This window comes from Procambarus clarkii, chromosome 3 (genome assembly GCF_040958095.1).
Source record: "Procambarus clarkii isolate CNS0578487 chromosome 3, FALCON_Pclarkii_2.0, whole genome shotgun sequence".
NCBI classification, from domain to species: domain Eukaryota; kingdom Metazoa; phylum Arthropoda; class Malacostraca; order Decapoda; family Cambaridae; genus Procambarus; species Procambarus clarkii.
Window position 1 is genome coordinate 18366981 of NC_091152.1, and position 18113 is coordinate 18385093.

The window sequence follows — 18113 nt, forward strand, 5'->3', positions numbered from 1 at the left end:
CAGGCTCACTCAGGAATTGGTATTTTATTACATTCAAAGCTGATTTTCTGGGGGGGAAACCCCTTGTGGCTTCCTGTAGCTATTTATCTATGGAGCAGAAAAAGAGGACTTACCAGGGAGAAGTGAGCACCTCAGGAATCAATAAAAAAGAAAAGTTGGCCGCAGCAGCAGACCCAAGCATAATAGGGAGCATAACCAAGCAAATATTGCGGCAGCCAGAAAAATGGTAGGATGGATTATGAAAACTTTCAAATCCTGGGATTCCATCACAATGGTTGTACTCTTCAAGTCACTTGTGTTGTCCCGTCTTGAGTACTGCTCAGTACTCACTTTCCCCTTCAGAGCAGGAGCCCGCACCTAAAGACGAGATAAAGCACCTAAATTATTGGGATTGTCTCAAAGCTCTCCAAATGTACTCACTAGAAAGGAGACGAGAGAGATACCAAATAATATACACATGGAAACCCAAATCTACACAGTAAAATAACATACTGGAGTGAACGATATGAAGAAAATGCAGAATAGAACCAGTGAAGAGCAGAGGTGCCATAGGCACAATCAGAGAACACTGCAGTATAAACATCAGAGGTCCACGGTTGTTCAACGTCCTCCCAGCGACTATAAGAAATATTATTGCCGGAACAACTGTGGACATCTTCAAGAGAAAACTAGACTGTTGTCTAAAAAAATGTGCCGGACCAACAGGGCTGTGATGGGTATGTGGGCCTGTGGACCGCTCCAAGCAACAGCCTGGTAGACCAAACTCTCACAAGTCAGTAGAAGAACTCCCAGAACCCCATCAAGCAGGTATCAAGCAAGTACCCAAAGCCACACAAGGAAGCCATGGCCCATGGATATTCACAAAGTAGGGTGCCTGACAGCTGAATGGATAGTGCTTCGGATTCATAGTCCTGAGGTTCCGGGTTCGATCCCTGGTGAAGGCGGAGACAAATGGGCAAAAAGTTTCTTTCACCCTGATGCCCCTGTTACCTAGCAGTAAATAGGTACCTAGGAGTTAGACAGCTGCTACGGGCTGCTTCCTGGGGGGAGGGGTGTAACAAAAAGAAGGCCTGGTCGAGGACCGGGCCGCAGGGACGCTAAGCCCCAAAATCATCTCAACATAATCTCAAGTACCAGAGACCAGATTCATGAAGCAGTTACGCAAATATTTACGAACGTGAATATCTTTTCTCAATCTCTAACAGCTTTGGATATATTTATTAAACAGTTTACAAGCATGAAAACTTCCCAATCATCTGTTGTTATTATTATAAACAGCCTCTTGGTTCTTCGGAGCTCATTAACGGTTTAATAATTGTAAACAAAGCCGCTAAAGATTGCGAAAAGATGTTCAGGTTCGTAAATGCTTGCGTAACTGCTTCGTGAATCTGGCTCCAGACTGCCAGAACGCTGTTCAACCTCCAGAACACCTGTGCTTGAATGTTAACCCACAATGTACAGTATTAGCTAAAACCACCAAAAGGGCAGCATATTTGTGAACATCTTGGGCACAAGGGTAGATTGTGCACCCACACTTAAATGTGTATATTCTTTCCAATGTTCTGACCTCAATTTCTGTGCTACGCTGTTCATTTTGGTATCAAATTGTTTGCAATCTAAAGCCGTGCATTTTGAAACTAATCCAATAATAATCGAACAATAAATGGAATTTTAATAAATTTGAATTTTGGGTGCAAAATTTTTTTCCGCCGGACATCCATAGAGTTAATTGTGGACACAACATCCATCGCTGCGAGCTGAAAGTGTTAATGACACTCCAGATGTCCTAGAAATATGACCCAAGGAAGGAAGTTTACAGGATCCACCCACAAAGTATCCACTGACACAAAAGAGGTGGCACAAAGGTAGCGACACAGCACCGTTACCGAACACAAGACATTATGCACCCCCGGCCAAACCAATTAAGCTAATCACCAAGGGACCCCTTCGGAATCCACCCAACTTATTCTTTGCAAAAATGCAGATGCCAAGCTTCTCGAACTTCACAGGGCAACGGACTGAAATGACCCCCCCTCTCTTCCATGGTTTAGGCAGTCAACCACCGAGAAACAGTTACAGTGAAGCAATAGCACAGAGCCCAAAGAAAAGCTAATCTTCCTCGGGAATGTCACACGGCTACAAACTCGTACACCATACTGTGCATCCAAAGGAATGAGCCTGAGCGCCAACTTTGGGCAGCCTGGTGAGCACTAGTCACAAAACCCTATCCAATAGCTGAGGTGTCTGTGAACACATTGAGTGATGGGAAAAGATGGCACCACAGAACTGAACCCCTAAAATTCTGAAGGCAAAGCCAGCAAGGTAAGAACTTATGAAGGGCGGGCGGGGCATGAACCCATGGTCTCTACATCAGTGAAACAGGTGGAAACTAAGAAACTGATACAACATCCGGAACCACCAAATCTGTGCAGAGGAAACACTATGCTGACAAAGTTCAGACTCCTGCACAACTGCTCAACCAACCAGCAAGTTAATCAAGTCTAATTCAACACCTAATGGTGATGAAGCTGCAGGTGGAGCAACACTGCCAAAGGCAGGGACAAAGAAACTGAGAGTCCCAAACGAGGCCCAGCCTAGTCCAAGCCTAGGACGGAAACAACTGGGACTTCCTTCAGTTCATCTGGAACCCAAACCAAAAGTTTGAATTCCAAACCAAGCAATAAACCAGATTTCTGGTCAGCTGACATGCAGACTGGCTGGGGGCCCACACCAGCCAGTCATCGAGGTAGGTCAACACACGAACCACTAAGAGATGTAGCCAGGCCACAATGAACCATGCTAGCCTGGTAAACACAGATTCAAGACCAGATTAAAGCTGAAGGGAAAAAAACATTAAATGGTAAGTCTGATGCCCCCACAACAAAACCTAACTAGTCCCTGATCCTGGGATGTATCTGGACATGGCAATAAACATCCAGAAGTTCTAGAGACTCCATTGAAGCTCCAGCCTGTAATATCAAGTGTACATGGATAATGAATGCAGCTATTCACCCTCAAAAAATCAAATACGTAACGTAAATCTACTGAATCCTACTTCGGAACCAGGAAAAACTGGAACACTCACTAAAGCAACGAGTTCATCTCGATAACACCAGCAATGACCCTTGGCAATGCGTTGCCAAGGAGGCTTCTGGACCCACTTGACCCAACACCAAGAATGGGGAAGGGACAGACCAACCCCACCACAGACCAAGAGGCAACCAGAAAAGTCCATAAATCCTGGGACCAGGAGCTGGCAATAAGGGTAAACATGAATGCCTCCGCACTCCATGGCAAGGTGAACCGCGAAAATGAACCATGAGTAGAACCAACCTTCTGCAACATGTGGCTGTCATCGAGCTGAGGAGGAACTTGCATCAAGCTGTACAACGGCCCGAGAATGAGGCCCACTCGAGGACCTACCATAACCAACAGCAGTCACGTTTCCCACCCTATCCAACTGCCTCCGAATGGGGGCAGAACCCTGAAAAAAAAGATTATTAGGGCAGCAAGAGAAAGCTTCTGTGGACAAAATCTGTGTTATTTTAACTTGTGTTAGTTATTATTCTAATATACAAACCGCCAAATGCAATGGCCGAAGAATTCACAGAACCGATAAACAAAATAGAGAATAGCCTTGATAATTTGGAGAACCCAATACCTGATATTATCTTCCTAGGTGACTTCAACTTGCCTAGTCTAAGATGAAGAATAGCAAATAATAATATTATACCAGGAAATCTATTGGACCTAACCAACCACAGATTAGAGAACTACTTAGATTCTGTGACAAATTTTCACTCAACCAGCAGATATCAGAGCCAACAAGAAATGAAAATATTCTAGATCTGGTCTTTACAAACAATGAAGACATAATCAGGGACATTACAATATCAGATACCACATACTCAGATCACAAGCTCATTGAAGTGCAAACTACCATCACTACTCAGAATAGACATAAAACGTTGATCAAGCGAGAGGGGTTATTCAGTAATTTCAACTTTAATAATAAAAGGATGGTCTGGGAGAAAATAAACAGGGAACTTACAAACTCGGTTGTGCCGGTCTTTTCTTTCGGGGCTGGTGCTCTGGTGGATGACTCGGCCCCGGGTCCTGTGGAGGAGAATCCTGTGGCGGGGGAGGGGCTGACTTGGGGGCCTTGGGCCCTGCTGGACCCTATCTGGGTTTTTCTACCCTCTGAGCGGGGCTTATTGTTACTAGGAGTGGGGTTCTCTTTTTCCCCCCCTCTGCGTACGAGTTGGATTTGGTGTCTGCCCCTCCCCAGGTTCGGTTCCGTCCTTCCGGAGGTTTTCGGCTTACCGCGTCCTACCGTCTACAGTGTGGACAGCCCTTGCAGCTTACAACTGCGCGACCGGGATTATGCCTTGCTTATGGTTCTGTCTTCTTTCAGGTTTGGGCCGTCGTTCCCTTTCTGGGTCCGTTACAAGGTTCCAGAGTCGTCCTGGATGGCGAACTCTCCTGTGTTTGCTTTGGAGGCTTGGCATTCCCTCTGTCGTTCCCGCACGCTTGAGTGGCGCGAGGCTTCGACGGTGGTTCAGGTTTTCCTGGGGAGCGACCTTGAGCACCTCAATGAGTGCTTGTTTGCCCCAGCCCTTTCCCGAGATGTTGGCATAGTGCAGCTCCATGTGCAGGTTCCTTCCCTTTCGGCTGCACAGGTTGCTGAGGACTTGGGCGTCCGTGGCCTCTTGGCTTCAGCCTTGCATTTCTTTCCTCTCCTGGAGCTGTCTTCTGACTGGCCTGCGGAGGATGTGGGGACGCTTGGGGCCGTTCCTGGGTCCGGTGCCTTGGGCTCAACGGCTCCCTCGTCGGCTGCCGTGTTGAAGTTTTTGTGCCAATCTTGCGGGATGCAGTTTCTCTGTTTTATGCTTCCCAGCTCGAATGTCGGCAGGCAGTGCTTGCCTCCTCTCTGGAATCAGCCTGGGCCCCTGGCTCTTAGGGTGTCTTCGCCTTTTTGTCCTCTTCTTTTTGCACTTTCGGCTGTGGCACAGTATATTCAGGCTGCTTTAGTCAGTTGCCGTCCTATGTCGGACTTGTTGGTTCTCCAGGGGTCCCTGGAGGGGCCTTCCCGGAGGAGTCGTGCAAGGGCTTGGGGTTCCACTCGTCGTGGTAGGTCACAGGTGCTAGTTTCAGGCTCATCTCCGCCTTCGGACCCACCTTCGTCGGGTCGGTACGGTGTTCACTCTGTGCGAGGCTCTGGGTCTCATAAGGGGCGCTGGCCCTTTTACAGTTCGCCCTATTGACGAGGTGAAGGGGGGAGAGGCTTGTGCTGTTCACTCATGCCTGGTCCCACGATTTGTGGGTGTTTCATGTCGTTTCCTTCGGCCTGAGGTGGTGTTGGGTGGCCCCTCTTCCTTCGGGGGGTTCAGGGCTGGCGGGGCAGGCCTCTTCCACTGCACTCAAATTGGGATACCTGTGCCCTATTCCAGGGCACAGGTATCCCAATTTGTCCACAGGATTCTTTGGTCCAGCCAGCCTGCAGTTTTTTCCCGTGCCCACGCCGTTCGCAAGTTTGGCATTCGGCTGCTGTTTTGGTAATGTCCTGGCCTATCTTTTGGGCACGGGGCTATTGGAGGTCGAACAGGGTCCTGGCTACACATTATCTTGTTAATGTTCCTAGTCCTTCTCGGGCGTGTTTAGCCTTAGGTCACAGGTTGCGGCCTGTCATCTCAACTTTGAGTTGACGAGCAAGTGACGACCACTTCCTGGGCGAGTCCCTTTTCTTCTTATCTTTGGTTAGGTTGCTTCGGGGAGCCGAAAGGGCTCTCCGCAGAAAACCAGCGTTGAATGTAATGAAACACCATTTTCTGAGGGAGACCCAGGGGGTTCCCTGGCATCCCACCCTCTCTCTGGTCGGGTTTTTTTTTTTTTTTTTTTTTGCTTTTCGCGTTTTTTTTTTTATACTCGGCCTCTGAACTGAGGAGAGTTCCTGGCTTGGAGGTGTGGGACCCCACCATCCACCTCTCGGGGAGGGGGAGGGTGTGGGACCCCACCATCCACCTCTCGGGGAGGGGGAGGGTGTGGGACCCCACCATCCACCTCCCGGGGAGGGGGAGTGTTGAGCAGACGGATGTGCGGCAGTTCTGGTGAAGCTTGGAGGTGTGGGACCCCACCATCCACCTCCCGGGGAGGGGGAGTGTTGAGCAGACGGATGTGCGGCAGTTCTGGTGAAGCTTGGAGGTGTGGGACCCCACCATCCACCTCCCGGGGAGGGGGAGTGTTGAGCAGACGGATGTGCGGCAGTTCTGGTGAAGCTTGGAGGTGTGGGACCCCACCATCCACCTCCCGGGGAGGGGGAGTGTTGAGCAGACGGATGTGCGGCAGTTCTGGTGAAGCTTGGAGGTGTGGGACCCCACCATCCACCTCCCGGGGAGGGGGAGTGTTGAGCAGACGGATGTGCGGCAGTTCTGGTGAAGTCGTGTTTGTTTCCTTGTTTTTGATTTGGGAGTTCTGTTTGCTAGTTCAGCTTTTGGTTTGCAATTTTTGACCAGCAGTAGTTTTTGAAATTCCTACCTTTCTGGGTGCCTGACCCAGTAGATGGCAGACAAAGACTGCTTCCAATGACACGGAAGTGTCTTCAGGCCATTGCTCCTCTTGCCTCTTTTGAGGGGACCCAGGTTCTGGCTCTGGTCCCCAGTAGGCTTAGAACTCCTTCGATTGACTGTTGCCACGGTCTAATATATACACATCAGCCCGGTATAGCTCCGGGAGCCTCCGGGTCTCGCCCAGAAAATGGCGTTTCATTACATTCAACGCTGTTTTTTTTCACTAATTAGATTAAGCTTGATTTATTATAGACAGATTGCGCATTAATGTGTGTGTACTTTTCAGAACATTTTCCTGGTATCCCTGGATACATGCGTTGTGTGGTTGATCTGTGCAAGGCCCAAGGATTCCTCACAACAATATTCAACCGTCGACGTTTCTTCCCAGGTATAACATCACAGGATTCAGCTATTCAAGCTCAGGCTGAGAGACAGGCGGTCAATTTTGTCATCCAAGGTGTGTGTATATATCGACAGACATATTTGCTCTTATTTATTTATTTACCATAGCAAAACATAGTCTGAAATGGTTGGGACTAAATAATTTCTAGTACCACACATTTCCAGATATGGTTATAGTACACTTTCTGGGGGGGAGCACCTTCGGCTCCCCGGAGCTTACTAGGCTGATATGCTAATGTCAAACTTTACCATCAGTCATGTGTATGGAGTTCTGTGGGCCTACCGGGGAGTACGAGCCAGAACCTGGCCCCCTCAGAGAGGCAAGGGGAGCAATGGCCTATAGACACTCCCGTGTGGTTGGAAGCATTCTATGTCTGCCATCGACCGGGTCAGGCACCCAGAAAGGTAAGCATCCCAAAACAAACCTCTATTCTGGTGAAAATATTGCTACCAAAAGCCAAACAAGTGGATAGAACTCCCATAAAAGAAACGAGCAAACGAGCATGACGTCACATGTCGCCGCGCCGCTGTCTCTTCAGGTTCCCCTCCCCAGGAGGGGGTATGGGGAGCCCCAGACCCCCCCACGCCGGCTATCCACCCGTCAGTTCTTAGGCTGATGCTAGAGGTTCCAGTCGTGTGCTCTGGCTCCAGTGATAGTTTCAGCACTGCTTTGAGTGTGGTGGCTGTCTTGTAGGGGTGCGAGAGCCAGGAGTTATTCTCCAGTACTCGGGATGCATGTGCCTCGTGTTCCCTTCCCTAGGTGCCCTGTAAGTACTGCCCTTGGGTCTACCTTCCACAAGTTCCTTGGGTCCTGCCTCTGCTGGGTCGTTTTACTGCTCGGTTTTACAGCTGCCCTTTGGGTACTTGGGCATTTTGTCTTCCATGTTTACCTTAGGGTAAGAGCAGTTTGCACTGGTACAGGGTGCAGGGTGCTGTGCAGCTTGTTTTCACCAATTATAGTGGCCAGCTGTGTTCCTATAGGGTACGCTGTCTTCTTGCGGGGTTTTCCTTTTTTTTTCTTTTTGCCCTGTGGGGGGATCTGCCCACTTGTGCTCGACCTATTACGGCTCTTCTCTGGTGGTGCCCCCTGCTAGGTCCCCGTGAATGTACACGTCCCTGGGGTTCAGCATTAGTGAGTTTGCTTGGTAGTTTTGGGCGCCGGTTAGCAATACCCTGCCTGGGGTTACCTGGCGTTAGTCTCGTTAAGCGCTCACGGCCCTGGGAATCCCCTCAGGGGCTCGTGGGTCCGATGGATGTGACCCCGGAGTCCCCCCTCACTTCGTGCAAGTTTGAGAGTTGTTCGGTCCCCTTGTCTCATGTTGACCCTCACTGTTTTTGCCTCCGTCACGCTGCCTGTTGGGTATGACACTTTCGACCCTGAATCCTGTAAGTTCTGCTATTTGCTAGTGACTCAATTTACCCAGTCTAGTGATGATCTTATACGGGTAAAGGCAGCGCAGGTGTTGCATGCGCATTTGAGGTTCCTGCAACGCACTCGGTTGGTTGCAGGAACGCATTGAGGCGCTCCAGACAACCTGGAGCGCCTCAATGAGTGCTTGTTTGCCCCTGCCCTTACCCGGGATGTGGGTGTGGTGCAGCTCCATGTGAAGATTTCCTCCCTCACGACTGCGCAGGTTGCTGAGGACATGCGCACCCATGGCCTTTTGGCTTCGTCCTTACGTTTATTCCCCTCCTGGAGCTGTCTTCGGACTGGCTTGAGGAGGATGTAGGGACGCTTGGGGCCGTCCCTGGGTCCAGTGCCTTGGGCTCGGCGGCTGCTTTGCTGAAGCTGTTTGCGCCGATCCGCTGGGTAGCAGTTTCCCTGTTCTATGCTTCCCGGTTCGCGTGTCAGCAAGCGGTGCTTGTCTCCTCCCTGGAATCAACCTGGGCCCCTGGCTCTTAGGATGTCTTCGACATTTTGTCCTATGCTTTTTGAGGATTCTGCCGTGGCGCAGTATATTCAGGGCTGCTTCAGCTACTTGTTGGCCTATGTCTGACTTGTTGGTTCTCCGGGGTGTCCCGGGGGAAGGGGGGAGGCCTTCCCGAAGGGGTCGTGCCAGGGCTCGGGGGTTCCTGTCATCGTGGTAGGCCACAGGTTCCAGGTTCGGTTTCGGCCCTGCCTTCAGTCCTGCTTTCGGTCCCGTCTTCGTCTGGTTGGCGCGGTGGTCGCTCTGTGCGAGGTTCTGGGCCTCGTAAGGGGCACCGGCCCTTTTGCAGTTCGCCCTATTGACGGGGCAATGGGGGGAGGCTTGCGCTGTTCGCTCACGCTTGGTCCCACGATTTGTGGGCATTTCGGGTTGTTTCTCTCAGCCTGTGGTGACATTGGGTGGCCCCTCCTCCTTCAGGGGGTTTGGGACTGGGGGGCCAGGCCTCTTCCCCTACGCTCTGTCAAGTCATCTTGGAGTGGGTTTGCTTGGGCGTGGTCGAAACGACGACGTCCCTCAGATGGGTTTCCCGTCTGTTTCCAGTACCGAAACGGGACTGTGCGGGACCTGCTGTTCATTCTGGACTTGTCCCGTCTGAACCCCTAGGTTTATTGCCCCTCCTTTTGGATGACTACAATGTCCCAGGTTTGGCTCCTGTTGGAGACGAGTACTTGGATGGTGTCCCTGGACCTCGCGAACGCTTATTGGCACATCCCAATTCATCCAGGGTTCAGGGACTGGCTGGGGTTTGTTGTGGGCCGTGAAGGTTACCGCTTTCGTTGCTTCCCATTCGGGTTGAACCTGGCACCTTGCGTGTTTACACGCCTTACACAGGTCGTCGTGGCCCGTCTGCGTCTCTTGGGTGTTCGGGTGTTGGCCTACCTTGACGACTGGCTGGTTTGGGCTCTCAGCCGGTCCAGTTGTCTGATAGCCAGGGATTTGGTTCTTTCCCAGCTCGCCAGATTCAGGTTCTTGGTTACCTGGAGGAAATCCCATCTGGTTCCCTCCCAGGTTCAGGGGCTGCTTGCTTGGTGTCCGAACCCGGAGGTTTTCCTGTAACTCCGCCTCTTCCAGCAGATCGAACCGGAAAGTCACGTGGCTGGTTCGATCTTCTCCTCGAGTTTTCGCATATGGTATTTTTGACTGGAGTTTATCATCATCTCTATGGTGATCAGGTGGCTGCCTTGTTACTGTCCCACATGCGGGCTTTGTCTCGGCGGTAGTATGAAGTTTCCTGGCAGTCCTTCCGTTTCTTCTTGCGTCTTCGTCGTTGTACAATGGGGCCTCGACTTACGATGCTAATCCGTTCCCAGAGGCGAATCATAAATCGAAATATCGTAAGTCAAAGCGATTTTTCCCATAAGAAATAAAGGGAATTGAATTAATCCGTTCCCCACCCTCCAAAATATTAACATACAAATACATTTTATACTGATTACAATGTTTTTTTCTAACTACAATACAGTACCAAAGTTTCTCTTACCTTTATGGAGGGCTCTTGATTGCGTATGGAAGATGGTGATGAGGGGGGAGGAGGAGAGTTGTTACTGTTTGGAAGGGGAGTCCCCTTCCATTATCACATCAGGCAGTGATGTTTTCTCTGGGGTACACTCTCCTATGTTTTGCCTGAATACCACTAGGACATGGTTGTGGTTCAGTGTTTGTTTGTCTCACTACAAATTTGTCAAGAGACATTTGTTTTTCTCTTTGTTTTAACATTTGTCTGTAATGCTGCATCACAGTGTCATTGAATAGGTTAAGGCAACGACCTACTGCAACTTGATTTGGGTGAGTCGCTTCAGCAAAGGTTTGCAATTCTTCCCATGCTGCACACATTTTCTTAATTGTTGAGGAAGAGACATTCTGTACTCTTGTTTCTGCTCTATGGTCTTCCTTACATGGGTATTCATATGTTGAGCCTTACCACTGACTTTCCTGGGACTCATGGCGTGATATATAACAATTACTTTACTGTTCAAAATGCAAAATGCACCACAAAAGCGGAATTTCTTATAGGCACGATTGTCACTAAGCAGGCAGCTGTAGTAAACTGAGGCAGGTTGGCCGCGTGACCGGGAACCACGTGCTTGGTCGACCCGAACGTGTACCAACAAATATCGGATGTCGAGTCGCATTTTTCTATGAAATTTACATTGTAACTCGAAATTATCGTAAGTAGGGGCAATCGTATGTCGAGGTGCCACTGTACTTCGCTTTCTGTTAGGGTAGTGTTGTCCTGTCTCTCTTGGTTGTTCCAGGACCATCACGTTATGCCTAACACTGTTGCCTCGTATCGTGCGGCGCTGGTGGAGCCACTTCGGCTTGCTTTCGGTATTGATGTTACTTCTGTGCAGTTTCGGAAGCTGTCTCGTGCATTGTTTCACCTCCGGCCTGCTCATGAGACACCTGAGCCGTCCTGGGCCTTGAACAGAGTGCTCTCTTTTCTTTCTTTTCCTCGGTTTGTTGTGGCCCCTTCGGTTCACAATTGTTTCTCCAAGGCTCTTTTTTTTCTGTTGGCATTGGCCTCCGGGGGTTGAGTTGGGGAGCTTCATGCTCTCCCCCGGCGCAGGGGGTTTCTACTCTTTCGGTCTTCGTGATGGTTTTGTCCGTCTGCAGCCGTCTCCTTCTTTTCTGGCGAAAAATGAGACTGCTGCTTTCTGGAGGGGTCCCTGGGTTGTTGATGCTTGGTTGGTTAGGCTGGGGTGCATCATGTTTTGTGTCCGGTTGCGGCTCGTCGCCGTTATTTGCGCGCCACGGGTTGTGTGTCTGGGGGACACGCTTTAGGTTGATCTGATTTCCCTTCTTCCCTGATCATGGGTGTGGGTCTCCCAGGTCAATTAGGGTAAATTAATAATAACTGTTCAACATCTTCAAGTGTTTGTGTTCTATGTTTCGTGATTATTGATACACCTTTTGCCACTTTAGCACTCATAATGTCCTTTTTCTTAGCAAGTATGGTGGATATCGTTGACTGAGATTTGTTGTACTGCCTAGCTAGTTCAACAACCTGCACACCATCATCATATTTACAAATGATCTCTTGTTTTTGATCTCTGGTCATCTTTACTTGGGTTTTCATATGTTGAGCCTTACCACTGACTTTCCTGGGACCCATGGCGTGATATATAATAATTACTTTTATGTTCAAAAGGCAAAAAATCACCACAAAAATGAAATTTCTTATAGGCGTGATCGTCACTAATCGGGCAGCTGTAGTAAACTGAGGCAGGTCGGCCCATGTGACCGGGAACTACGCACTCGGTCGACCCAAACGTGTACCAACAAATATCATTAGTCGACGACACCATCGTATGTCGAGTTGCATTTTTCGATCAAATTTACATCGTAACTCAAAATTATCGTAAGTCGGGGCAATCGTAAGTTGAGGTGCCACTGTACTTATCTTGACAAAAAAAGATGATGATAGAAACACAAAAGCAGGCGCTTGCTCGATGTAAACAAACCAAGTGATGGTATCCCAGCACACCAGTGGATGACAGCTCAGGTTACCCTATTCTTCCAACTGGCCACCAAGCTTGTGTTTCTCAGATCTTCTGCTGTGTCCTTCCTTTATGCCAGCCTGCAGTCTGCCCTTCTGCCCCTGTTGTCTGCCGCTCTGTTGGTTGTAAAGTGTGTTTTGGCATGTTCTTGGGCCACTTTCCGAACACAGAGTTTTACTGTTCATTCGTGATCTTGGCACCTAGTGTCTTGCAACTGTTCTGGGTCCTTGGCAAACCTGTGGCACTTTGGATCATGTGTTGCAGTTGCCTATCTCTGCTTTGAGTTGATACCTGTGGTGCTGCCACTTCCCAGGTTAATGCACCTTCTTTTACTTTCTCTGTGGGGTTGTTAGTTTCAGGGAGCCAATAGGGCCTTCGCCAGAAAACCAGCATTGAATGTAATGACTCGCCAATTTCTGGGACAAACTAGCAAGCACTAGTTTTATGAAATTATTATTTGTTTTTATTGTTGGACACTTTGGCAATTTTGTGGCTGCAGTCTCGTTTTTAACCGTGCAGTAGTCTGTTTTGATTCACCTATCTTAGTGTGTGCTTTCCCTTGGATGGTGGGAAAGATAATACACTTTATATTTAAAGTATTCATAAGCCACCATTCCCTGTGCCTCTCTGAGGAGGCCAGGTTCTGGCTTGTGGTCCCCGGTAGGCCAATAGAACTCCTTAACGGATGGCACCAAGTAGTATGGCACTTAATCAGTGTGATAGCTTCAGGGAGTTGACAAGATTTTCCCCAGAAATATATATTGAATGTAACATTAATAATACCACAGACTAAGATCTTTGAAATTAAATATTGGTCCAACAAGTAGGTGTACTATGTAATTCACAACTTGGGTTGCTACCTAGTGGTGAGCTGACACATCATAGTTTGGGTCTTTACCCAATGGTAATGACCATTTGCTTTATCACTTTTGGGTACCTAATGTTTGTCAAAGAGTTTTAAGTTGATCTCTTATCCCCACGCTTCTCTTGCCTCATAGAGCGAGCCAAATATTGGTCTTGGCTCCCAGTAGACAGAGGTGGATCTGAGAGGCTTGGTGCATCTCCCTCGGTCTTGGCTTGACAAATGGTTAATTCTGGGAGCTGCTGATGACACCATCGTGAATGGGAATGTCATGACATTTAACATTGTGAAATAATTTGATACACAAGTCTGTCTTCAAATATTGTTATTTCTGTTTTCAAACTGTTTATATTTTGTGTATTTTATTTATGATCATCAGGTTCAGCAGCAGACATTAGCAAAGCAGCAATGGTGCAAACAGAAGCAGCCCTTGCCTCCCGTCGTGACCTGGATGCCAGGCTCCTCATACACATTCATGATGAACTGGTGTGGGAAGTTTCAAATGATCATGTCAATACATTTATTAGTGAGTAAACACCTAAAAAAATTATACCTTTTAATTTATCTATTTGCTGTATGTTGAGTGCATCATTTCTCATTATTTTCTGGAGGCAAATGTAATCTCCTGAATGCATTTATATTTTTTGCACAACTCCTCACTGACACCCAGCCCATCCACATGCTCGCTACTGTATTAGTGTAGCACAGTGGCGTATGTCCTCAACTCAAAGATGGAGCTGGGTTTAATATTTGGGCAGGACAGAAATAGCTGAGTATGTTTCCCTTCACCTATTGACTTTGTTCACCTGGCAGTAAATAGGCACCTGTGTGTTTGTTAATTGTTCCCTCCAAGGGTAATTACCCAAGTGTAGTTACAGGATGAGAGCTTTGCTTGTGGTGTCCCGTCCTCCCAGTATTCTGTCATATAATTTTTTTTATTTATATATACAAGAGTTGTTACATTCTTGTACAGCCACTAGGACATGTAGCATTTCGGGCAAGTCCTTTATCCTATGTTCCCTGGAATACGGTCCCAACAAAGAATCGTTTTTACTACCAAGTACCCATTTTACTGTTGAGTTAAACAGAGGCTACAGTTAAGGATTTGTGCCCAGTAAATCCTCCCCGGCCAGGATACGAACCCAAGACAAAGCGCTCGTGGAACTCCAGGCGAGCGTCTTACCACTACACCACGGAGACTGCAAGATCACACGATAATACTTTGAAACTACTTATTGTTTTGGCCTCCACCATCTTCTCATTTAACTTGTTCCATCCATCTACCCTATTTGCAAAAGAAAACCTTCTAATATTTTGTGGCACATTTGTTTCTTTAGCTTGAATCTGTGTCCTCTTGTTCTTGAAGATGCTGGTTTCAGGGATTCCTCTGTTAATTTGGTCAATTCCTGTTATTATTTTGTAAGTGGTGATCATATCACCTCTTTTTCTTCTATCTTCTAGTTTTGGCATGTTTAATGCCTCTAGCCTCTCCTTGTAACTATGTATTTCAGTTCTGGAAGCCATTTTGTAGCATGCCTTTGCACTTTCTGTAGTTTATTGATGTGCTTCTGGAGATAAGGGCACCATACAACTGCTGCATATTCCAATTTTATTCTCACAAAAGTCATGAACAGTTTCTTTAGTATTTCACCATCCATGTAATTAAAAGTCTGAAGTTGGAAAGCAACACATTCACTCCTCACACAATGTTCATGTGTTCCTTTGGTGACAGTTTACTCTCCAAAACCACCCCTAGATAGAGATCCTTATTAGAGTGCTTTAACCCCTGGGCTGCTCTTGTAATTATAGCCTGCAACACACCTAGGCGCAAGAAATAAAAAAGAAAATCATCTTATAAAAGTGTTCATTTGTGTTCCCTGACCACGGGAAAACAAAAAGAAATCGTAGGTAACATATTTTGGCTGCAATAGGGAGAGAAAGTCTGGCAAAATTGAGGCGTTGACAGACAATTGTCGGAGGCTGTCAGCTCCGCCTGAGCTGTCAGACGGGAGTTGCCACAAAGATGATGATATCTGATTATTTCAATGTGTCTGATTTTTTCAAAATATTTCTGTGGAGAGCCCCTACGGCTCCCCGGAGCTATATCGGACTGATGCGCATATATTAGACTGTGACAACAGTCAATCAGTGGAGTTCTAGACCTACAGGGGACCAGAGCCTGAACCTGGCCCCTCTCAAGAAGAGGCACAAGGAGCAGTGGCCTAAGGACATCTCTGTGTAATTGAAAGCAGTCTTTGTCTGCCATCTACTAGGTCAGGCACCCAGAAAGGTAGGAATTCCAAAACAAACTACTGCTGGTCAACAATTGCATACCAAAAACTGAACTAGCAAGCAGAACGCCCCAATCAAAAACAAGGAAACAAGGATGACATTACCACAACCGCCATGCATCCGTCTGCACAACCCCTTCTCCTTCGTGGTTCATTGTCTGAACCGCGGGGGTTTGATGCGGTCTTTGGCTCTTTGGACTGGTCACTTTGGGTGACTCGTCTACTGAGTTCTTGGGGGTTTGATTCTCCTGGCAGTTCACGTTCAGGGGGGTGTCAAACGTCCTATCTCGGTTCCTTCCCCTATCAACACAGTGGACGGTCGACGCTGACTTGTTCAGTTGGCTCTGCCGAACGTACAGGCGCCCGGAGGTGGACCTCTTCGCATCGGCGTGGTCGAGGCATCTTCCAGTGTATGTGGCACCCTTCCCAGACTGCGAGGCAGTCCGTGCTTAAAGGTCGGTGCCTTTAAGCTGGACTGGTCAAGGTGGGGTTACCTGTACCTCTTCCCACCAGTTCAGTGGTTGCTCCGGGTCCTAGCTCACTTGGAGACTTACCAGGGGAGAGTAGTTCTGTTGGTCCCTTGGTGGCCAGCCCAGCCCTAGTTTCAGGCATTTCTTGCTCGATGTCTGAACCCGAGGGTCGGACTTCGCCTCTTTCAGCAGATCGGTCCGGTCCGGTACGTGACTGGTTCGATGTTCTCCTCCACTCTTCGGGTCTGGTCTTTTTGACGCGGGTTTATCACCCCTTGTATGGTGATCAGTTGGCTTCGATGATGGTGTCCCACCTGCGAGTTTCGTCGCGATGGCAGTACGAAATTTCCTAGCAGTCCTTTTGGCACTTTTTGTCTCTTTGTAGGTTGTCATGTCCTTTCTTTCATGGTTGCTTCAGGACCGTCATCTTATGCCGAATACTGCCACCTCGTATCATGCAGCGCTGGCGGAGCTGCTGCAACTTGCTTTCAGTATTGATGTTACTTCTGCGCCATTTCGCAAGCTGTCTTTTGCATTGTTACACCTCCGGCCTGCTCATGTGCCTGGTCCTTGGATCAGGTACTCTCATATCTTTCTTCTCCTTGGTTTGTTGTGGCCCTTTGTGGCTTAAGGCTGCCTTCCCTAAGTGCCCTGTAAGTACTACCCTTGGGTTCTAGGGTTCTCTTCCCTAGGGCCTTCGAGGCATCACTTCCATAAGGGTTCCTGCTGCTCGGCATTTACCCCGCCCTTGGGGCCAGCTTGGATTTCGTGGCCCTGGTTTGGCTCTGAGTAGGGTGGTGGTGGTATTGCTGGTTGGGGCACAAGATGCTGCGCAGCTCGCCTAGCTAGCGGCGGCCGTGTTTCCTGTTGTTGTTGTGCTTTTGTGGAGCTTTTCTTTTCTTTTTGTTTCTTGCATGCTGCTGACTCCCAAATGTCTGAGGGTTTTGGAGTCGGGGCAGGGTTTAGGTATGATGAGACTATGGTGGCTCTGGAGGCTGCCCAATTCGAGCCGGAGACGGAGGCATTTGAGCCTGATCCTCCTGCCGAGGCTTCTGGGTCCTACCAGCAGACTTGGCAGTTCTCGAGACTTGTAGACTAGCAGTTCTTAGCTGTCTTTCCTCTGAACTTGACCTTTTCTTCAGGGGTGGCATGCATGGAGGATGGCTCCGCCCCTGGGTCTTCAGGGGCTGAGGGAGGAGTTCCCCTGGGGTTCTTGGACCCCCATTTGATCCTGCTTGGGTTTTGGTGCCCTTGTCACGAGGTTTGTTGTTGCAGGGAGCGGGATTTTTGTACCCCACTTCACTGTATGAAATTGATTTGGGGTCGACTCCTCTCCGGGTTCGGTTCTGGGTTCCCTTGGGTTCCTCGGCTCCCTCTTTCTGGAGGTTTTGTGCCTCTCGCATTCCACCTAAGGAGGTTCGGAAGGCTCCGCCCGAACCGGGGCCTTCGTCTGGGGCACTGGCATTGGCTGTGCTGTTGAAACTGTTTGTATCGTGCGACAGTGGCAGACCTTGCGTTCGGGGTGGATGTCACTTCTGCTCTGTTCAGCAAGTTATCCTGTGTATGTTGTTTCACCTCCGGCCTACTCATGCATCCCCTGAGCCGTCCAGTCATTAGACAGGGTGCTCTCTTTTCCTTTCTCCTCCTCGGTTTGTGGTGGCCCCTCTGGTTCAGGATTGTTTTTCTAAGGTTCTTTTCTTGTTGGCATTGGCTTCTGGGGGCCAGGTCAGGAAGCTTCATGCTCTCCTCCAGCACAGGGGTTTCTGCTCTTTTGGTCCTGGTGGTCGGTTTGTTCGTTTGCATCCATCTCCTTTTCTGGCGAAGAATGAGACTGTTACTTTCCGGAGGGGTCCTTCGGTGGTGGTTGATGCTTGGTTGGTTCGGCCGGGGGTGCATCATGTATTGTGTCTGGTTGCAGCTCTTTGCCATTACTTGCGCGCCACAGCCTCGGTGACTGGGGACGTGCTTTGGGTTTAACCTGGTTTCCCTTCTTCCCTGTTCCATGGCGCGGGTCTCCCAGGTCGTCCGCAGGGTTATTCGGTCCAGCCAGCCTGCGATCTATCTCCGTGCCTACAACGTTTGTAAGTTTGCGGCTTT

At 48.9% G+C, this 18113-nt stretch overlaps 1 protein-coding gene across 1 annotated transcript in view; it reads left to right on the plus strand.

The window, feature by feature from the left end:
* The window catches only part of LOC123760886 (uncharacterized), a 119341-nt gene that overhangs the window by 92517 nt on the left and 8711 nt on the right, over positions 1 to 18113 (plus strand). The window contains 2 exon segments of the mRNA XM_069329673.1: positions 6853 to 7023; positions 13635 to 13781. Coding sequence (XP_069185774.1) covers positions 6853 to 7023; positions 13635 to 13781 — 318 coding nt within the window.